Source organism: Punica granatum, chromosome 2, assembly GCF_007655135.1.
Source record: "Punica granatum isolate Tunisia-2019 chromosome 2, ASM765513v2, whole genome shotgun sequence".
Taxonomy (NCBI): Eukaryota; Viridiplantae; Streptophyta; class Magnoliopsida; order Myrtales; family Lythraceae; genus Punica; species Punica granatum.
Window position 1 is genome coordinate 4,646,788 of NC_045128.1, and position 19,046 is coordinate 4,665,833.

The 19,046-nt window shown below is 39.1% G+C and overlaps 1 protein-coding gene across 2 annotated transcripts; it reads right to left on the reverse strand.

Moving 5' to 3' along the window:
* Positions 1-369: 369 nt before the first annotated feature.
* LOC116194815 lies at positions 370-18,172 on the reverse strand. 2 transcript variants are annotated; one of them, XM_031523712.1, is made up of 32 exons: positions 17,906-18,172; positions 17,642-17,815; positions 17,364-17,459; positions 16,794-16,863; positions 16,285-16,418; positions 15,675-15,815; positions 15,438-15,595; positions 14,556-14,724; positions 14,368-14,466; positions 14,127-14,204; positions 13,978-14,037; positions 13,722-13,879; positions 12,810-13,011; positions 12,396-12,515; positions 11,708-11,793; positions 11,499-11,603; positions 11,215-11,313; positions 10,668-10,753; positions 9,897-10,045; positions 8,813-8,956; positions 8,626-8,733; positions 7,685-7,795; positions 6,696-6,803; positions 6,490-6,600; positions 5,827-6,002; positions 5,120-5,582; positions 4,508-4,615; positions 4,351-4,409; positions 3,853-4,240; positions 1,499-3,022; positions 1,007-1,214; positions 370-883 (listed from the first exon to the last, which is right to left on the reverse strand). In XM_031523712.1, exons 1-32 carry the CDS (start codon positions 18,011-18,013, stop codon positions 783-785), a joined length of 5,901 nt encoding a protein of 1,966 aa, XP_031379572.1. In that variant the 5' UTR covers positions 18,014-18,172; the 3' UTR covers positions 370-782. The 2 variants fall into 2 exon arrangements, with proteins under 2 accessions (XP_031379572.1, XP_031379573.1); XM_031523713.1 differs by lacking the exon at positions 11,215-11,313.
* Positions 18,173-19,046: the final 874 nt, after the last annotated feature.

The following is a 19,046-nucleotide window of genomic DNA, read 5'->3' on the forward strand; positions in this document are numbered from 1 at the left end:
CAAGATCCTGTCACTAGTCCAAGTCCAAGTCCAAGATAGATCCTTTTTTTCTCGTTATGTCGTCGTGGAAAAGAACTTTTAAGATCTCCTCCTATTCCATGTAAGTGTATGATTAGCTAGAATCAATCAAGTTCGCGTCATTAAAAAAAAAAGTTTACCGATGTAACAAATTCAATGTAATCGGCCTAAACTTTTTTTCAGTTGTTTCAAATTTTTAACAATAAGTATATACTAATTCACGTGTACTTTGTTATTTCACCCATAAATAAATTATTATTAACTAAAAAAAATAAGCATATAGTAATCGATTTCATAACGTTTTTGAATATTAAAATTATGCATCTCAAATATTTTAAAAAGAATATGCCGTTCAAAACATAAATACGATGTAGAGCAATAATTGTTTCAATTTTTATCACATAAATGCAACTAAGACTAAGGCGACACTTTATGACAAATCTCGGGCACATGACGTTGTCCACCACATATCACGGTGCACGGTATCCAATCCCAATTTGTTTCTATTACAATTTAGTCCCACAAAGACACCGATTTGGTGATTCAATCCCCGAAACTTTCAAAAGGGTTCGGTAGAGTCCTCTGCAACTCGTATTGGATTCACATGTTGAACCGAAATATTTAAACCCGATATTACAAAACCCGAGGACTCGAACAGCTAGGACCGCGTCTATTGCTACAAATGTATCAATCTACATACTAACATCTAATCTCTACAGCTCTAGGTAAGACATACATATACAATGTATGTACACGTCAGTACCTCAAAGTAAGCCCTCAGCCTGCAACAAACCCGGGTATACGAGCGACATTATCCGTTTCAAGGAACTGAGAGACGATTTTAGAAAATCTTGGCCCTCGATTGCTGGAAACGTGGAGCAAAAGAAGGGAGAAAAAAAAAAAGGATGGTCAGTTCCAGGACCGAAAGCAGATACATGGAATAAACAGTGCAACTTTTAGGAGGAGATGACTCAAAAACATGACTCACCTTTTACAAAGGGCTTGACTTGCTTCGAGAAATCCTCCACGCGCCCTAGGACGGGTCTTATCCCGCAAATGTGCAACACGCAGAGTTCCAAGTGCAGGGCCATTTCCAATATATGCAGAAGCAAGATGCAGATGCTACAGGTCTCTGGATTCATTTGCTTGGCTTTGCTGGCCTCGCATAGTTCAGTCACGATTGCAATTGCCTGATCCTGCACTTACAAGAATCACAAAGATTGAACAAAGAATCAGATACTGCATTCGTTAAAATAACTGCTAAAGAAATTTGGTCTGCATCTAAATGTAACTCGGAGATCAACCAGCTCCAGTATGGGGTCATGAATTTCATCTCCGAGTTTGATGGATCAAATTGAATTTATATAAGTCCATCACAGAAACCATTAGACAATACACGTGTAATAATTATAACAACCCATCGTTCAAAGCAAGGACCGACCATTCCATGCTCAAAGAACAAAAATTGTTCGTAAGTTACCTGCAACCCGTGTAAGATTTCAGGCATCGGCAGCTCAGGGAAATGGGCAAGGTCAATAAACCCCACTTCCTCGGCCCTCTTAGCTGCACCCTCAGCTTGCAAGCAGAGAAACTTTAGAAGATGAAATGCAATTCTATAGATCTGCAAGGCAACAGTGTCCGAGAAAGTTGTGGCAGAGACAGTTTCCGATTTTTCAGGAGCTCGGTCCTTCTGGACGAGAGCCATTACAGAAGTCGAAACAGAAGAGAACTTCGAAACGGATAAGCACCCAGGAGGTGAAAGCGAAAACCACCCATTTTTGCTGTTCACGAATGGCGGTTTCTTGCAATCGTCCATCTCCGATTTGCAGACTGGAGGGCACAAGAAAGGAGCATTCCATCCAAGAGACTCTCCAAATCGTTGATTTCCTCTGCTAATGAAGGCTAAAAGATGAATACTCTTTTCCCGGAGATGCGGGTCCATTTCCTTCATAGCCTTCACCCATGAGTTCCACTGCCTAGCCCCAACACACATTAGCGTGAGAACATGCTCTGTTTCTTTAAGTGCAGTGAGAGAGGTCTGAGTCCTTTGAGCCTGAGGCCTCCTCTTGTCCTGATCACCAGAGGGTAGGTCTGGGGCGTCGAGATAATAAGAAACTAGATAAGCCTGGTCCGAGAAGAAGTAGGGTATCTCACTGTCTACAATGTTGATGCAAGAAGAAGTATCCCCAAGAGAATGTATCATTGCTGCTACAACAGCTAAGCCGAGCCCCCACACCCCTTCACCCCCTTCAGTTCCATTGGATGAAACAGACAGATTCCTCTCTTCGTTAATTGCCGAAAACAATGCTCTGAGAGACGAGAGAAGACCCGAACTGAGAAGCATCTCAGCACCTCCTCTCACCACAGCAAGGGTCAAAAGGAAATTTAGCGTTATCGAACTCGGGATCGCAGAGTTTCTATCATGAAGCTTCGAGATGATGTGCTGCAGGGGAAGATGAGCTTGAATGATGGGGAACCAGGTATTGGGCATCAAGAAGTTCCTCGATATTAAGTCGACTGCAGTCAGAGTAAGAGTGTAAAGCTCGGGAATCATAATGCAGCTGCAAAGAATAGGTATGTGCCCGAGACATAAGTTTGAAAATTCAGCCGTCTCTTTCACTGAATCCATATCAACTGCTCCACCTGTACTGTAATAGCTGCAACTAAACTCCAATGATAAGAGAAGCAACATAAGACCAAGCTTCAACGTTGTTTTAATGCCCTTAACTACAGGCTTTATCTCACCCAACACTTTAAGGGCAGAACCAGAAGTCCTCAGAATGAGCACACAAACAGGTAAAGGAGGGCTTTTCGACAATTTTCTGATTAGATGAATGATTAGTTCAGCTTGGGCAGCAAGAAACTTCAAAATGTCTTCAGAAGCTTCCATGGTCGGGCCTAGTGATCGCAATGTGGAGTGGAAAGATTCACACATTTGATCAATGCAAGAAAGAACCAGTTTATCAGGGATCTTTCTTCCATTTCCAGTGTTTCTGCCCAGTGCCTGCACAAAATATTGATGCAAAATTAATGTTAAATCTATTACTGGAAGAAAAGCTGTGAAAAGTCCCCGGCAATGTCAATAAACCTGAGCCAAAAATGAAATATGAGATAATTCTTAGTACTTTGAACTTTGAAGTACAATTGTTGCCTACATCGCAAAGCCATGTCAATCACAAATCTTACTTTTTGGAATAATTACCAATTTGCCCGAAAGTTAAGGAGGAACCAACAACTTATCCCCTGAACTTTGTGCCTTCATTAAGTTATACATCCCCCGTACGGTGAGATAACCAAAATAGATAGGCTAAAACAAATCACAAAAATTATCCCAAACTATCTTTATCAGTCCACAGTCACCTCACCCTCAACCATTGGGTTCAAATCTGACCCATCAAGTGTGTTAACAGGACTGACCTTGCTAAGAGCTCCTTATGGCCTCCGGGCAAACCTTAGCCATGTGGAGGCTGCGTCTTGGCTTTACCAAACTCTCACTAAAAGTGTGGCTTCCCAAGCCAACTTAGCGTAAGATATGCAAACTCAGCCCTTAGGATAAGCGAGGCGACCGTGTGAGGGTGTCTCAGCTGAAGTTGGGTTCGCTAGTTGACTGAGGGTGAAAAAGTTTCAAAAACTAAAAGAACATTATATGTGTTTCCCTCTTTTCATTCACAATCTATTTTGATGGGAGGAGAGACATGATAGTCTACCACGGTTAAGAGAGTAAATTAATACAATCAGGGAATGTCACTGCCTTTTCATTTAAGGGGTGATTACGTAACTTTGACATAAAGAAATAGATAGAATAAGAATGTAATCTGAGTTATGAAAACTTACATCTTCCTCATACACAGCTAAGAGTGTTGTCAGTGCTTTCAAGGCAGAAAGCTTTGAAGCCGAGAATATGATCATCCAGTTTGTTTCCTCCATGCACTGCAACATTGTCTCTGCAACTACTTTGGATGCCTTCCAATTGGAATGATCCCACAAATCCAGTCTCAAGTCAGCTCGTACTTTCGCAGTATCAAACAAGTTGATCTTTTTCCGATAGTCCAAGAGTTTGGTCTTGTAGTTCCACTCATAATACCTCTCCCATATATTCGAGCGAACCAGAGAGAGAAATAACTCCTGGAATGGTCCCGGGCCAATCTTACGACCTTCAAACTCTCCTTGCATATGATAGTAGAGATCGTTCAGTATTAGAGTTTCCAGTTCCTTGCCTTCACTGAAGATAAAACCATTGAACAGATTGAGCAGACAGACAAACGTGAAGCTGAAATAGCCACTAATAATCCGTCGTGATTCAAAGATTGACAAAGGATCTAATCATCTTACCTGTACCGATGCTTTGAGTATTGACCAAGCAATTCAGAAAAAGCAGGCTGGCCTCTCAACTGCAAAAGAGCAAAGAATCAAAGGTGAATATTCACATGTTTCACGGATTTAAAACAGATACAGTCAATTAGATGACATAATGAAGACACAAACAGACCTCTTTATAGAGAGCACCAATCCGATCCAGCAACGATATAGACAGACTTCCCACATCACCAGCAGTTAATTTCACCATCACATGCACAGCAAATAAACTGGCGGCTATCTGGAAAATTTCAAGTACTTGTCAGTATAATATGATGGTACACCAGAACAACTAGAGGACCATAATAAGGATGTAACAAAGAACAATCAAAATTTTGGTATTATTCCATGCCTCCACAGAGAAATAACTCCGTACTCATTGGCAGCATAAATCAGTCTTAGGCAAAACTAACCACTGCAAAACCAAGTGAAACGAAACGCAACCTTTTGCGTAAGAAATTCTGTTCTCTGAAAAAGCAAACTCTTTGCATTTTAACAAACTAGGATCTAAACAGAAAGATGAAACCACACAAAAAAAAAATCATGAATGCAATGAAATCAACAAGGAAGCAACGTAAACAAAAAGAGCGTTCTACATAGTGGCACTCAACCTCAACTACACAGCCAAAACATCCCGAGTTCAATTCTCATCAGTAGATGTACATACCCCTTTATTTCCTCTTCACAAACCCCTAGTAGGTCCATGGGCCTCCTTTGTAACAAGCACAAGGTGGGAGGAGGTTACCTTTACATGAGAACTCACTTCACCATCATCTTCACAAGAAGAATATATCTTGACCATGCTCTGCAGAACAGAGCTCTCACTCCACTTGAAGAAAATATCAGCACAATCACTTGGATCTGCTGCTCTTGACTTGTCGGTGCTTACAGTGTGGCCTGCCTTCTCTATGGCTCGTTTTATATGTGACTCAGCAAGCAGCAACTTTTTCTGCAGAAATAGGTTGTGCGCCATCACTTCTAGAATTGCACCTTGACAGTGAAAGCTATTTGCTAAGCTTTCAGAGTCCTTTTCTGTCCAAGTTTTCGGCCGATGACTTTCCTTGGGTACACTGAAAGATACAGAGCTTGATAAATGTTTCCAGAAATTTTTGGAGTCTTTCAGATGGTCAATTATCGCTGAATATTGTGCAGCCCCCTCCCACAAAGCTTTCAGGAATTCAAGTACAGTGAGCAATATTTGTGGTTTGCTGAAGAGAAAAAAAACATGTGTTAGAACAAGAGGCACGGTTATGTCAAGACCTGAAAATCATAAAACAAAGCCCACATGGAAAGAAAACATTGACCACTAAATCTGAGGAATTATTGGCATGTTTCATGGGTCTCGCATTGGCTAAATAAAATACTCAACAGAGAGGCCTTGTTGACGGTAGTAAGTAGTTACATTATGAACTTACAGACTGGTAGGCAAAGAGATGGAACTAAGGAATGTACCTCTCCACAAGCTCAGCAGATTTTTCTACAAATTGCAGAACTGCATTCAATACGCTTGAACTTTTTGAGTCTGCTGTTCTGGGAGATGCATTCGCTGACTCTGCCACAGCTACAGCATCACCTGCTGGTGCATCTGCGGCCTCCTTGACATCAATAATGGCAAGAAGAAAAGCAGGCTGCAAGAGTAGAATAGTAAGAAAAAAGGAAAAGAAAGATTTCTCTAGAATCTTCTCCAGCGTTTAGAAATTGGTTAATTGGTAAAGATACGTGCACTTGATGCCCCGCCCAAGAAAGACCTCAGTCCCAGTAGCCCTGCTAAATGGTGATTCAACATGGATTCAGGGGGGTTGGGTTGGAGGGCGGAGAGAATCTTTAGTAACAAGAACTATCAAATGCAGTGAAGACGTACAAAACAGGAGAGAAATCCAGTAAAAGGCATACTGTGGAGAGATGGAAAAAGTAACTAATATAAAAAATAGCTAAGACCGGGTCCCAGACCCACTTTGTCTTTCTTAATCAGTAAAACCAAGGTATCAGTTAAAAAGCACCTCCATAGAGTATGCTTATAAATTTACGAAAGAGGTTGAGAAGAGGATGAGAGAGTCTATCATGGTAAAAAATACATCCAGATCCCAATTTGAAGAAAATCAGTCTGATGCAAACCTGAAAACGTGCTGCAGAAGTAAGCATATCTACTGTAGCTAAGAAGAGATCTTCATCCCATAGTGATTTCTCCAGAAGGATGTCGCCAAGAGAATGTCTTAGCTCCATAATCTGCCCAGCAAAAGTCCAAGGTGGCCTTTCCAAGTTTAAACCATCAAATGAACAAAGAACTAGAAGGCAATTACCACACACAAAAAGAGATAAACCTGCTTATCATCAGGACTAAAGCATGCAATCCCAGATAATTGCTGCTGCAAATCATTTGCAACGAATAACATTGATGATAGCACCCTAGCAGCACCAACTTGTATTGCCTGGAGAGAGAGAGAGAGAGAATTGAGTAATCTGAAGATTCCAAAAGACACATTTAGTAGATTATATTATTTTAGAGTCTGCCAAATTTGGAGGGACAAATGCGCCAACTCTACTCAAAATGACAATATTGTAATTTCAGATAGCTTTTAGGGAAATTAAAAAGTGTGAAATGGTAGCAGGCATATCTAGACGTCACCAAATGCCTTTGGAAATAGAAGACATTCTCTTCTTCATTTCCCCCCGTACAAGCAGAGAAATAATGGGTGCCAGCCATTTTACCAAGTAAAAATATTACTGTGCAACAATCTGTAATAACACGGGACAGTCAAACAGATACATTGTCCAGCAAGAATCAAGAAATCTTCATAGTCAGACGACCCTAGTCAAAATGCTGATAATCATATTTTGATATCCACATACTGAATACAGCTTAAAGTATGAGCCCTGCTCTAATTTTCCACAATAAAAGATTAAAAAAGAATCACTCTGACGTTATTCCATTTCATAACTTCACCACACAGCATATCAATTACATTACATATAACTAAATATGAATGGGGATCATTTGTGAGCCCACTATGACCTCTAATTTTCCTTCAGTTTATCAGCCGATTCACTAAACACAAGTGTTCTAGTATCATCTTTCCTACATAAATGACACTAGTGAAGTATACCCACGTAATTACAGGACCAGGAGGGCAGCATTTCAGTAAAAGATGAAGTAATGATAGAAAATCGAATAGGGATGTGATATGTAAAGAAGCATAAGCAAGTAAGAGCCTGCAAATTTATATCATGCAAGGGAAACAGTATAAGATCAACATGTCAAGATAGGATAAATTAAAGCATAAATAAATGTAAGAACAAGAGGTGTTCATACAGGGTTACGGAAATATGATATAAATGAAATAACAGCTGCAGCAACTGGAATAGGCTTGGTACTAGAAGATAGCATGGCTTGGTGGAACAAAGGAAGGCTGGAAAAGTTATCCTGGATTGGTCAAAATTAAAAAATAAGTCAGAAATTTCACCACTTTAGGCTTGAATGAATAAATAAATAATAAAAATCAACAAAAATAATTAAAACCAATAGAACTTTTTGTGATATATATCAGAATTGAAAGGAACAGCAAAAGTCTGGTACAAGGGTTTCTCAGTTCTGTGCACCACAAGAATCTTTAGTTGTCGTTTCCTTGTCAAATACAGAAAGATATCTCTATTGGACGTCATGTATAAATTTTCTTTGCACCTTTTGCATGATAAATTCTACCAGATACCCCGAAATTATGTTTTTCGCACCAGGCCAAGAACATCTTCGATAGTGCACAAGTTTATCATTGAACAAGGAAATGCCAACATTCATACTTCTTAATTGATTCCCCTAAACTGAAATTTAGGAGCTTCCATGTCAATTTTATTTTCCATCTTTTGGGCTCCCTCAAATGAAAAACTACCTTTTCTTTAATCTTTCAGTGAGCATACTCTTTCAGGTAATAATCTTCCCCGTACAGTACCAGTTCTTTCATTCAATATCTTTTGGGACCGGTCCAAGAAGACAAACTGCAAACTACGACTATTTCTTCTTTACTTTTTTTCCCCCATTAGCCCTTTCTACTTTGGTTGGGCACTTTTGGTTGGGCACTTATCCACTTTAATTAAGGTATGCTGCGATCAATTTGCATTTTGTATGAAAGCGTCATTCACACGCTCCCAGGAAATGGAGGCTGGAGCCAATAACCTTCTCTCAGGAAGACAATACATAACAAGCTCCAGTCCTCAAGTTTTGCAACTCGCATTCAAGACAAATATAAATGAACATACCTTTGAGAATTTCAAGAGCAACACATGCAAAACATCCAAGGCAGAAAGTATGGCAAGCTGTAACCCTTCAATCTCTGCCACATCAATGAGGCGGCTTACATATAGTTGCTGTACAAAAAGATAGAATGTTAATCGGGAACAATGATATCATATGTGGATTAATGGTCAAAAAACAAATATGCCTGACCTCTAATGATTGTGATGTCGTACAAACAATTCGGAAGAAAGTGCTGTGAATAGAGGAATCACTGAGCAGTATATTCTGGATGACGTCAGCCACTCCCTTGGAATATGAGGATGAAATAATGCATTTTCCCACTAATTCAAGGACCTACACAATCAAACACATTATGAGTAAAATATATTTGCCAGCATCTTTTTCCAATAAGGGACATGTGAAATCCTTTATCCCCAATGACCAAGCCAAAAAAAGATAAAGGTGGCATGTTTGAAAGTACTTAACAAAAGGGATTTTCAGCTTTAGAAATTAAATCATTTTCGGAAATTTTAGTGCCTGGGCAATTTGCTTCTCTATTAGATGAAATTGCATTGTAAAGCAACTCTCTGGATGCAGCCCATATATTGATTAACATGTAATTTTTGGAATACAGGAGAGCCTCTATGTAAAGCCTTTTAATATTTCATCCTTTGCTCAGTAAAACTTTCAAGTCCCAATATCCCGCGGTGCAAGCATGATAGATTGCTGATCTCATATCATATTATAATTCTTTCTTGCTTCACTTAATTTAATCTCAATTACTGCACGGATGAATTAAACTGTGAGGCTATTTAAAGTAATCGCTTCCTTTGAAATTCTCACAGCATGAAAAATCTGTAGGTTTCATAATCAAGGCCTACCTGATCAGATGCGCAACTAAGTTGCTAGACTTTATCGTAATCATTTCTAGCATTTGAACTCTTGTCAGTATATCTTGCTCTTTCTTAGAACAACATGGAGGATGCTTCTATTTTTAAGGTTAACTACTGAAAAGGTCTAAATAATCAAAGATGAAATTTCATTGGTTTGGAACAGAGCTCTCTGGAATTCCAGATGATGGGACGTCATAGATATGGATGGAAATTCCCAATGTTTTCACTAAAGCTAAATAAAAAATTGGAACCTTGTTAAGATAACAGGAATTAACTAAAGAGACTGCTTACGTACTCTGCACTGCAGTGAAAGATAAATTCACTAACACCCCAATTTTCATATATCTGGTAGATGGAAAGGAGCAAATCATAGAAACTTTAGGAAAAAAAGTGGTTCATACCTTAAGTGTTACTCTCCAACGATGACGCTTCACCTTATATTTCCAGTACTCATGATTAACAAGAATGTACTGAAGGGAGAAAACTAGTAAAGCATAGACAGCGCCACTCTCTAGTCCACTTTCTACAAGCTGATTGGTGAATTCAAGAACTGCAAGTTTTAAGAGATGCATATCGGGATAAATAGAAGAATATATACTGTATGCAGAGTGTGCAAATATGCAAGATAATGCTTTCAGGTTTCATTGCAAGCTCCGCTTCTTCTTGTGCAGGAGTTTCTCCTCCTACACATGTGACAACCTTATGCTACTTTTTCTTGCTTGCTGAGTAAGTTAGGAGCACAGTCTTAGTAAAAATATGAAACCTTCAGATTAATAGCAAATAACCAAAACCTAAGCCTGCTAGCAATTTGTTAAACTATTTCCCTGTTATTACCTATAAATCTGCGATTACATATTTCAATGGAATATGAGAACATGCTCGTGGTCTTTCATGTAACACAGGAGTATAGTTTCATGAATAACCATAGGTGGCAGGTAGGACACCAAAAGTCATTAAAATAACAAGAAGATTACTCTTCGCATTAAACAATTGAAACATCTGTAATAAAGACAGCAAAAATGGTGGCCTGATACTTGTAGAAGGTGAAGAAGGAATGAAGTCAAAACTTAAAACTACGATCAACTATATCATGCCAAGAAATGCATGTTACTCATATCAAAAAATCTACTAATGAAATGAATATGGCGTACAATATGATCATTGCTATGTACCTGAGATCGTCAACGAGCAATCATAGTCATTATGCTCACAATCAATTAAAAGCATCTTTGCTAATTTCCCTGAAAGAAACCATGAACTGCAGGGAGAAGATCAGATGTAGGATGGAAAGACCAATATCAACAGTAATTGATTTAATGCTCCAATTACATCCCAAGAGTAAAAAGTAAACAAGTAAAGAAAGGATGTGAAACATAAAGATAAAAGAAATAGATGAAAAACACATAATGCAAAATAAGCAAACTGCACGCACATATGGCAGAAAGAGGTTGGGGATGGAGAGACCTGTGCCTACTGTCTCAACCAAACTGTCAAAATAAATTTTGCAGATCATTGAAATAGGCAGATATTTTTTATGAGATTATCTTTTGTAATGAGCCTTATGATCTATGGAACACAATCTAGACGATTTTGAGGAATCAATATGTGACTAGAACAAGGAGGTAATATTCAATCTTAAATGGCAACGATCTTCCAGGAATCAACATGTGACAAGATTGTGGCCAATTTATTAAGGGTCAGTATTCCGATGAGATTCACCTTGATGAACCGTTATAATCCTCCGCAAAAGAATTTATTGAAGAAACCATGTCAAAGATATCACCCTTTAACGCCACGGCAGAGACACTAGAAGGGGAACTGGCATGAACAAGAAGAAGACGGAACAACTTTATCAGATGAGAATTTCATCAAAGAAGTTTTCAATTAGAACTACAAAACCCCTGAAGAGGAGGGCGAGAGGGGGATTCAACAATCACTGCATCCCTGATGACCTGAAGAGGAGGATAAAGTTTCAACTATAAGTGTAAAAGAGTTCAACTCACCACTTCAACATCTTTGCCAGAAAATTGATCCCCATGGAAATCAAAGCAGCATTAGCAGAAGAGGGATACAGATTCCTGAACAAGGAACAGATCACCTCAACTACCCTGCACCAAGAAGAGAATGTTCCTATAAATGAAAAGCCTTGCAAACATAGAAGACATAGTACATCTAATTTAATTAAAGGGGGGGAGCAACAATCGAGGAGTACCACATATTCTGGCCTGTCTGCACATTTAAGAACGTCGATTGCACATACAAAGAAGTGTTCAGGTTCATCAGAGAAAAACATAGGCCCTGCATATAATACACAAGTAGGCAATATTCTTTGTGAATAAATAGGTAAAATTTTTGGCATGTCCAGGGATAGATTTTGTTTGGAACCCCACATTGGAGTATCCTTTAAAAAGACATAAGTATATAAATTGATGGGGTTGACCATCCTATTAGCTTAAGCTTTTGCGAAGAACATAAGCCAACTACTATAAGCCCAATGAATATTTACAGTTACAACAGTGGTTTGTGCATTCAGCATTACAAAAAGCACATGCCCAGAGTTCTACGCGACTCAACTCTTTAGGTTATCAGAAACCTAAAAATCATTTCGTGAATTACCTCAAGGATATAGAAACAAGAAAGCAGCGCAAGGCTGAACTAGGGCTTTTCTTTTCGTAAGGTGGAACTAACTACCATAAGATGTAATGACCAGTTTCTGTATCACGGGTAAAGCATCAATCATCAAGCATTGCTTCTTATTTAAACTGGTAAACCATGCATTCTCTTGGGAATTATTCTTCGCATGGTTAAGGCACCGTGACTCTTCTATCACGAAGCATTCCATTATATGCTTGCAACAAGACCAAACAACAGCAAAAGAGAAAGTTCCAAGGATGAATTACCGTGTTGAAAGACACCATTCGGTTAAACAGGTCAAGAATATGAAAAACTTCCTCATTCCTATTTATATACAGTTGTTGTGCCAAACGCAAGAGCAACACAAAGACTCCAGATATTCCATACTGCAAAAAATAAAGTGTGGTCAGTATAAAAGCAGCAAGTAATTTTACAAGCTACCTACTGTTTTAACAGTTATTTGGCAGTGTTGAAGTAAAAAGCAAATATATATATATATATATATATATAGAGAGAGAGAGAGAGAGAGAATCGTCAAGTGTCTCATCTGAAAGAAATTCGTAGGACCACGCTAGGGATCTATAAAGATAAAATGTACATGCATCACTGACCAATTGCCTGGTTGTATATGTTTCTGGTAGACAACAAGAACAAACAAGATCAGACAAATAAATGCTTACCTCCCAGCGCACAAGGGCAACATTTCTACCAACTACTCTTAGAACGTGACCTCGAGTTTTACTAGGAATTTGCAAACTCTCAACTCCAGGTACATGCAATGGCAAGCGTGTCTCAACAATTTGAGAAGTGCCATCCAACAAGGAATCATCGGTAATTTCGAACAATGATGATATACCAACAGATTTGTCCAAGAAGTTGTACCTGTCACCAAGATGAGCATTTTTACGAATGATAATTTTGCAAAAAAGGAAAGAATGCTATGCACTGCTCAAAGAATATCTCAAATTCAGTCAATTCTAAATAGATGTCTCATCCCAAAGGTCTTGGCTACTAAGCATAACGCCGTGATACAAAGACAACTTATGCTATTTGATCCAGTATCACCTGTATGACAATATTCAGTAGATAAGTTGGAGTATAATTTAGCTATTCTACTCTACTTTTTCCTTTTCAGCCAATCGTGTTGGGTGAGGAATTGCAGTTTAAATGCCTTTTAAAGAATTAATACAAACTCTACATCCAATTCCTCCCACTTATGAGAAGTCACATCCTCCACATGACCAGAAACACATCTTCCACATGACGAGAAACACATCTTTAACCATGAAGAGAAGATGGAGGATGCATCAACACTGGATGAACTGCAATAATTCTAACTAAACCTAGTTACCGTGATAATATGGAATTGCCTACTCAAGGTCTATACGGGAGAGCTTTTTTGTGAATTATGCAAAAATCAGATCAAGGAACCGCTCAAAAGATCAGTTCGATCTGTTTATCAGTAAATATTCATGCCAAGGACAGGCTGCATTTATTGAAAGTTTTTCGTCCAAATGAAAAATATGTTTAAAACCATTAAGGGTATCTCAATAAGAGTATTTATTGAATATGATAACAGGAATTCCACTTACACACATTCTGCCGGCCAATTTCCATCACATAGAGATGACAGAAGACGAACAAGCTCCACAGTCTTCTGAGGAAATTCACCCTCCACATTGCAAAGAAGACACCGAATAGGTCCATCAATAAAGCTTTCCCCGTCCCAAAACTGCATGCACAGTGACTCCTACATAATCAAGGAAAAAAAAATTATAATCGATGAGCAACGGAACAAGTTATGCTCTAGCAACTGGATTGAAATGTTTATCACATTTATATCCAAACCTCTCCACGGTAAAGTTTGCAAAGAATATCCAAAATCAAATTGAAGGTGCTGTCATCTAGCTGCATGCATGAGAAAGAAGAATAAGCGGTAGTAAGAGCACACAAACCAATTTATCATCAACTGCTAACAAGAGAGTACATTTATATACCTGATAATTGATTTCATAGGATGCAATAAATGCAGATATGAATGTTCTCAGGACACTTCGATAACCAGCAAACGATCCCTTTAAAAGCCATGGAGACATAGTGAATAAGGACAGGAGAGAGGTAGCAACATAAGATAAAATACTATTGCTCTGGCTACACGGCAAAGCAGAAAGGCAGGAAGAATTAGAAATTCGTCATGTATATACATGCGAAAAAAAGTAATCAGTGACAATAACTTACATCAGATTCCTTTAAGATGACATTTTGAAGAATTTCCATAAAGAAATTCAAGGATCCAGCTTCGAAGGCTTGGCGAACATAACCAACATGGTCAATGTCCTAAAAATAAAATCAAAGCACCGCCTTTATAGGGTAATTTGATTGGTCTCTGTACTAAATAAACAATCAACAGAGACAGAGACAGATACCATTAAGACATTATTCTCCTCTGGCCCTGAAAGAGACATAACCAGGCAAATGAACACTGCCCAAGCGAGAAATAATGGCCCTGCATCTCTCATTTCCAAAGGACTGATGCTAGAAACTATTGCATCAATCTCCTGGATATCGGACAAAGAAAAGGCAGATATGCCCAGCCTGAATAGCAAAAAAGGCCTATCATTCAGATCAAGTAGATAAATTATGCTAAAATAACATGCCAAAACACAATAACTATTATTAACTACTTTCTATTCATTCAAAAGCATAGGTCATCCAGAAATTATGCTGGCAAATGCAAGGCCTTTTCTTTTTTTGGATATAATTTCCTTACTAGAAATTATAAGGTACTTAGTGTCAATGGAAGAATATGTACTATCAAATGCTGTAATTTACCTCCTCAAAATTAGCTTAGCTCTTTCTTATTTCGTTAAGACTAAAACCACATATCATCAGCAGTTGATTGACTAGAAAGCTATGAATCAATGCCACCAAATACTTGTAAGAGATGGAAACTAGGCGCTTTCTGAAATGGGTTTTGCCCAACTAGTGGCAAATACAATGAAATTCGTCGCATCATTTTCACATGCTCGATGAATGGGAAAAACAAAACATTTGGGTAAAAGGCAATCACCTTTGGTAGCTAAAGCATCATGCTGGATTTGATACCATCAGCTTTGCTCTAATTTATTAATCGATACATAACTAAGCACAGAATTTAACAATTACTTACATTGCAACGTGCAATTTTAGCATGAAACCATGGTATGGCTAATTACACATTACAAGCAAACTAGTAATGTATAGAAAAGAGACCACGAAACTCTAGACACAGTGGATAATATTAGACAAACTCAAAGTTAGTTATTCACCTGAATGGCGTTTCATCATGTACCATTTGAAGAAGATTTTCCAGATCTAGAGTTTCTATGAGGATAAACAGTAGCTGAACTTTGACATTCTGAGAAGAATTTAGTGCTTCAGCCGATACAGCCAACTTATCAAAGTTACAAGATCCAGATGAGATTCCCTATTAGAATAAATAATTAAATTAGAATTAGAATACAATCTACTTTGTAATTAACATATGTAAACATAGCAAAAACTACCTCATAGAGCGAGCACAACTTCTTCCATTTTTCAGCATTACATGCGCAAAAAGGTTCATAGTAAATGAGGAACAAGATTTCCAAAATCAGATTGTCCTCGGTGAGTGTCTCCTCGGCCCACAAAGTAAAAAGATCAACCCCCTGTGAAAAATTTGCCAATTTACAAAATAATAATGAACAATAGTATTCCCACTTGCAATTCTAACGTGCACATATGAAATAATTCTAGAATATAAATATGAGAAGATGCATTGAAGAGAATTTTGAGATGCAGCTAAGTTCATTGACAGTGGCCTTATCATAGATATATAGAAGCTAATCATTTCCTTCAACAAAGTATATCTTCTTTTTTGTTCCCTTTTGGCTATAGATGATATAATCATTAATTCAAGGCGTCAAAGGCCAAAAATTTTTGTATTAAAAGTTTGCCCAGGTACCTTGTTCATATCCAAAGAGAAAGCATAATTAGGGTAATAATCGCATATGAGTTAGCACCCTTTTGTGCGATTCCATTATTAATTATCCCAGTTGAATCCTTCACAGATTAAAGGAAAAGGACATTCATGATCAATAAGGTCAAAAGACCAAGAAGTATTGCCACCCAACGCACCATTTGCTCGGGATGTGTGGAGGATAATAGTTTATCCAAAAGTGCCACTAATTTACCATCAAGTCCAGTAGAACTCAATTCTAGCGCCTCCTTCTGTATAGCAAAGCATCCTCTCGGACCATCTTCAGCACATACTACACCAACATCAGAAGAATTAGCAAGAAAACAGAAAACGAAACAATGGGAACTGTAAAGGGTCAAATTTGGGATGGCTACTACATTCCTAAACCTAGACCTATCAAGGTAAAAGTCCTCCAACACTGGGTTGAGCTTTGTACTAGGAATCTACATTCATTTCAACAATAGAAGATATTCCTGATTTTGTCCACTATCCTATGAGAATTCTATCAAAAATTACTATGTTGAAAATCTCAAACAAACATGGAACACGAAATGAGTCCAGTTTATGAAGTTGCTGGGGACCAGCATTAGATTCTACAGGTCCAATTCATACACAAGATATATGTGTCCAATCACTAGAAGTAACAGGAAAGTAAAGTAGGACGTACACGCATGCATAAGAATCCGCCTTGTGCACTTCAGCAAGCACTGCCGCTCAATGTAATACTGAAGCAATATCTGCAAGCCAATTGTATGTATGTGACTACCAGGAAAATATTCCCACAATTACAGCGCAGAAGACCACCATCCCTCCCCTAGTCACACAAACTATCTGTAGTCGAGAAAGTGCTTTGCCGACCTTCTCAGATCATCACATTGTCAGAGCATTTAAAATGCGCCAAGCTATTGAAACACTAATCTACTACGAGTTACAAGGATGTTGTTCCTTTCTAAATTCTTTTACCCTCCATTTGGAACGGAGGGAAGCGAAAAGGTTGGCGAGCAAAAGTCATATGGGAGTTTTTGAAAATTCTATACAACTTTCCCTCAACTCCCCTCCTTTTCCCTCCCTTTCCCTCCTATCCAAACAAGCTCTTAGGCCACAACAATGACAACGCACATATGTTACCATACTGTTTTCATAGCTCCAACCAAACAGCTCATATAAGTTGAGCTCAAAATCAAATGCTGAACTACAGAATAGTCATGTGAAAGTGAGAACAGCAGAAGCTACTTACCAAATGAGTAAAATCTTGAACTACAGAATCAAGGGGTACATGTACATGCTCAGTCGACCTCTCCACGAGAATGTAAGATTGCACCTCATCTAAACCCTGAAAAGAACACGGAAAAAGTTAAGCTCCCAACCGATACATCATGTAGAACATCCGAAAATTTGCGACAGCGTAAGAATTTCAAGCCCAATTCATCAACGTGATTATCCATTCCACGACACCCGACACTTCTTATCTCACTGCGGCATTTCGACAAACAACAAGAAGAAACCAGGACTCACTAAAGAGGAACTGATCTGCAGAGCCTTGTCCTTGAGTTCGGACTTTATATTCAATTCATGACTCCCAATTTTGAGCTGCTGGGAGTTTAGAGCCTCTCTGGACTTCTCGTTCGGCGGCTTGAACAGCGACAATGTATCAACGAACCAAGCTCGATCCTCCTTCAGCTTCTTCAACTGATCACATAGCCAAAAAGAATAAGAAAAACACTCAGTAGGAGCTCAATAAACGAGCACAGAGAGAGGGAGATGCGAGCTCGGAGTTACGAGATGCGGAGGGAGGTCGGAGGAGAGCGGGACGTTCTCGAGCTCGGTGAGCAGAGCAGGGAAGGGGTCCCACCAAAGCGAGGCGTCCGCGGACTTCACGCTCGCCATTGGAGGTGAGCTTCGGAAACCCTAGGGAAGAAGAAGAAGGAGAAAAGCAGAGGAGCTCGCGGCGGTGAGCTCGGAAGCCGGAAGGAGCGGTTGTCTTCCGTTTGTCCCGCCTCCGGAGATCGAGCGGCGCGGTCGGCTCCGAAGAGGGACGAAGAAAACTTTTGAAAAGGTTTCATCTAACTTTAATTTCTAACTTACGGTTTATTTCAATACGCCCCCTCAATTTTACTCACCATCTCAATTTCGCACTGAAGTTTATTTCTAATGCACCTACACTGCCCATGACCAGTCTAACCGTAACAGAGTTGTTGATTAGCTTAAACGCCGTGGTGGAGAAGGTTGGGGGTCCAAAAGCAAATCTAATATAATAATTTAAGCCCCTCGTCAAATTATACAAGCCGTTAAAAAATTATTCGAGTCAAGACCTTCCATATCTCTGTGTCCCAAAAAAAAAAGAGTATTGCATTGAAATTATCCTCATTTTTAATATGTCGGATGTGTTGTGTCAAAGGAGTTGTGCAACATGTCCTCCCTCCTTCACCAAGGTGGCTCCACACCAATCAAATCGCGCTTCACAATTATATTCTCACCTAGTTGCTAGAGAATTGCAAGTCGAACCAATGCTTTGAATGAAGAACCATCCGATCTGTATTTTGTATACAAGTATGCTTATATTCGTGCGGGTTACATCTCATTTATTAAGGAGAAAGTTGGCAGTAAAACATTCACTCTGCTCTAATATGATTGTCCATTGTCGGATGAATCGAAACCATGCATGTCTGTCAACTATTTTGACGATGCGTCCATGAAATTCCGGGCAGACTTGGAATAGTTTCGCAAATTATGGTGAAAATGAAACGCAATGAAAACTTCGGGGGGCCGAATAAAATTCAACATAAGTGAGCCTGGGCTGCTTTCTGGCTCCTGGCCCTCCATAGGCCTCTTCGCTTCGGTCCAATTGGCCGCCGCCACCACCCCATGGGAGAGGATGAATAGATTTATGCTCACATCCAAAGCCATGACTATCTCACCC

Coding starts and splice junctions, on each gene's coding strand:
- LOC116194815 (XM_031523712.1), bottom strand. CDS start 18,013: ATGGCGAGCGTGAAGTCCGCGGACGCCTCGCTTTGGTGGGACCCCTTC. Junction 15,816..16,284: donor CCACACATCCCGAGCAAATG/GTGCGTTGGGTG, acceptor AATTTTTCACAG/GGGGTTGATCTTTTTACTTT. Junction 11,794..12,395: donor GAATGGTGTCTTTCAACACG/GTAATTCATCCT, acceptor TATTATATGCAG/GGCCTATGTTTTTCTCTGAT.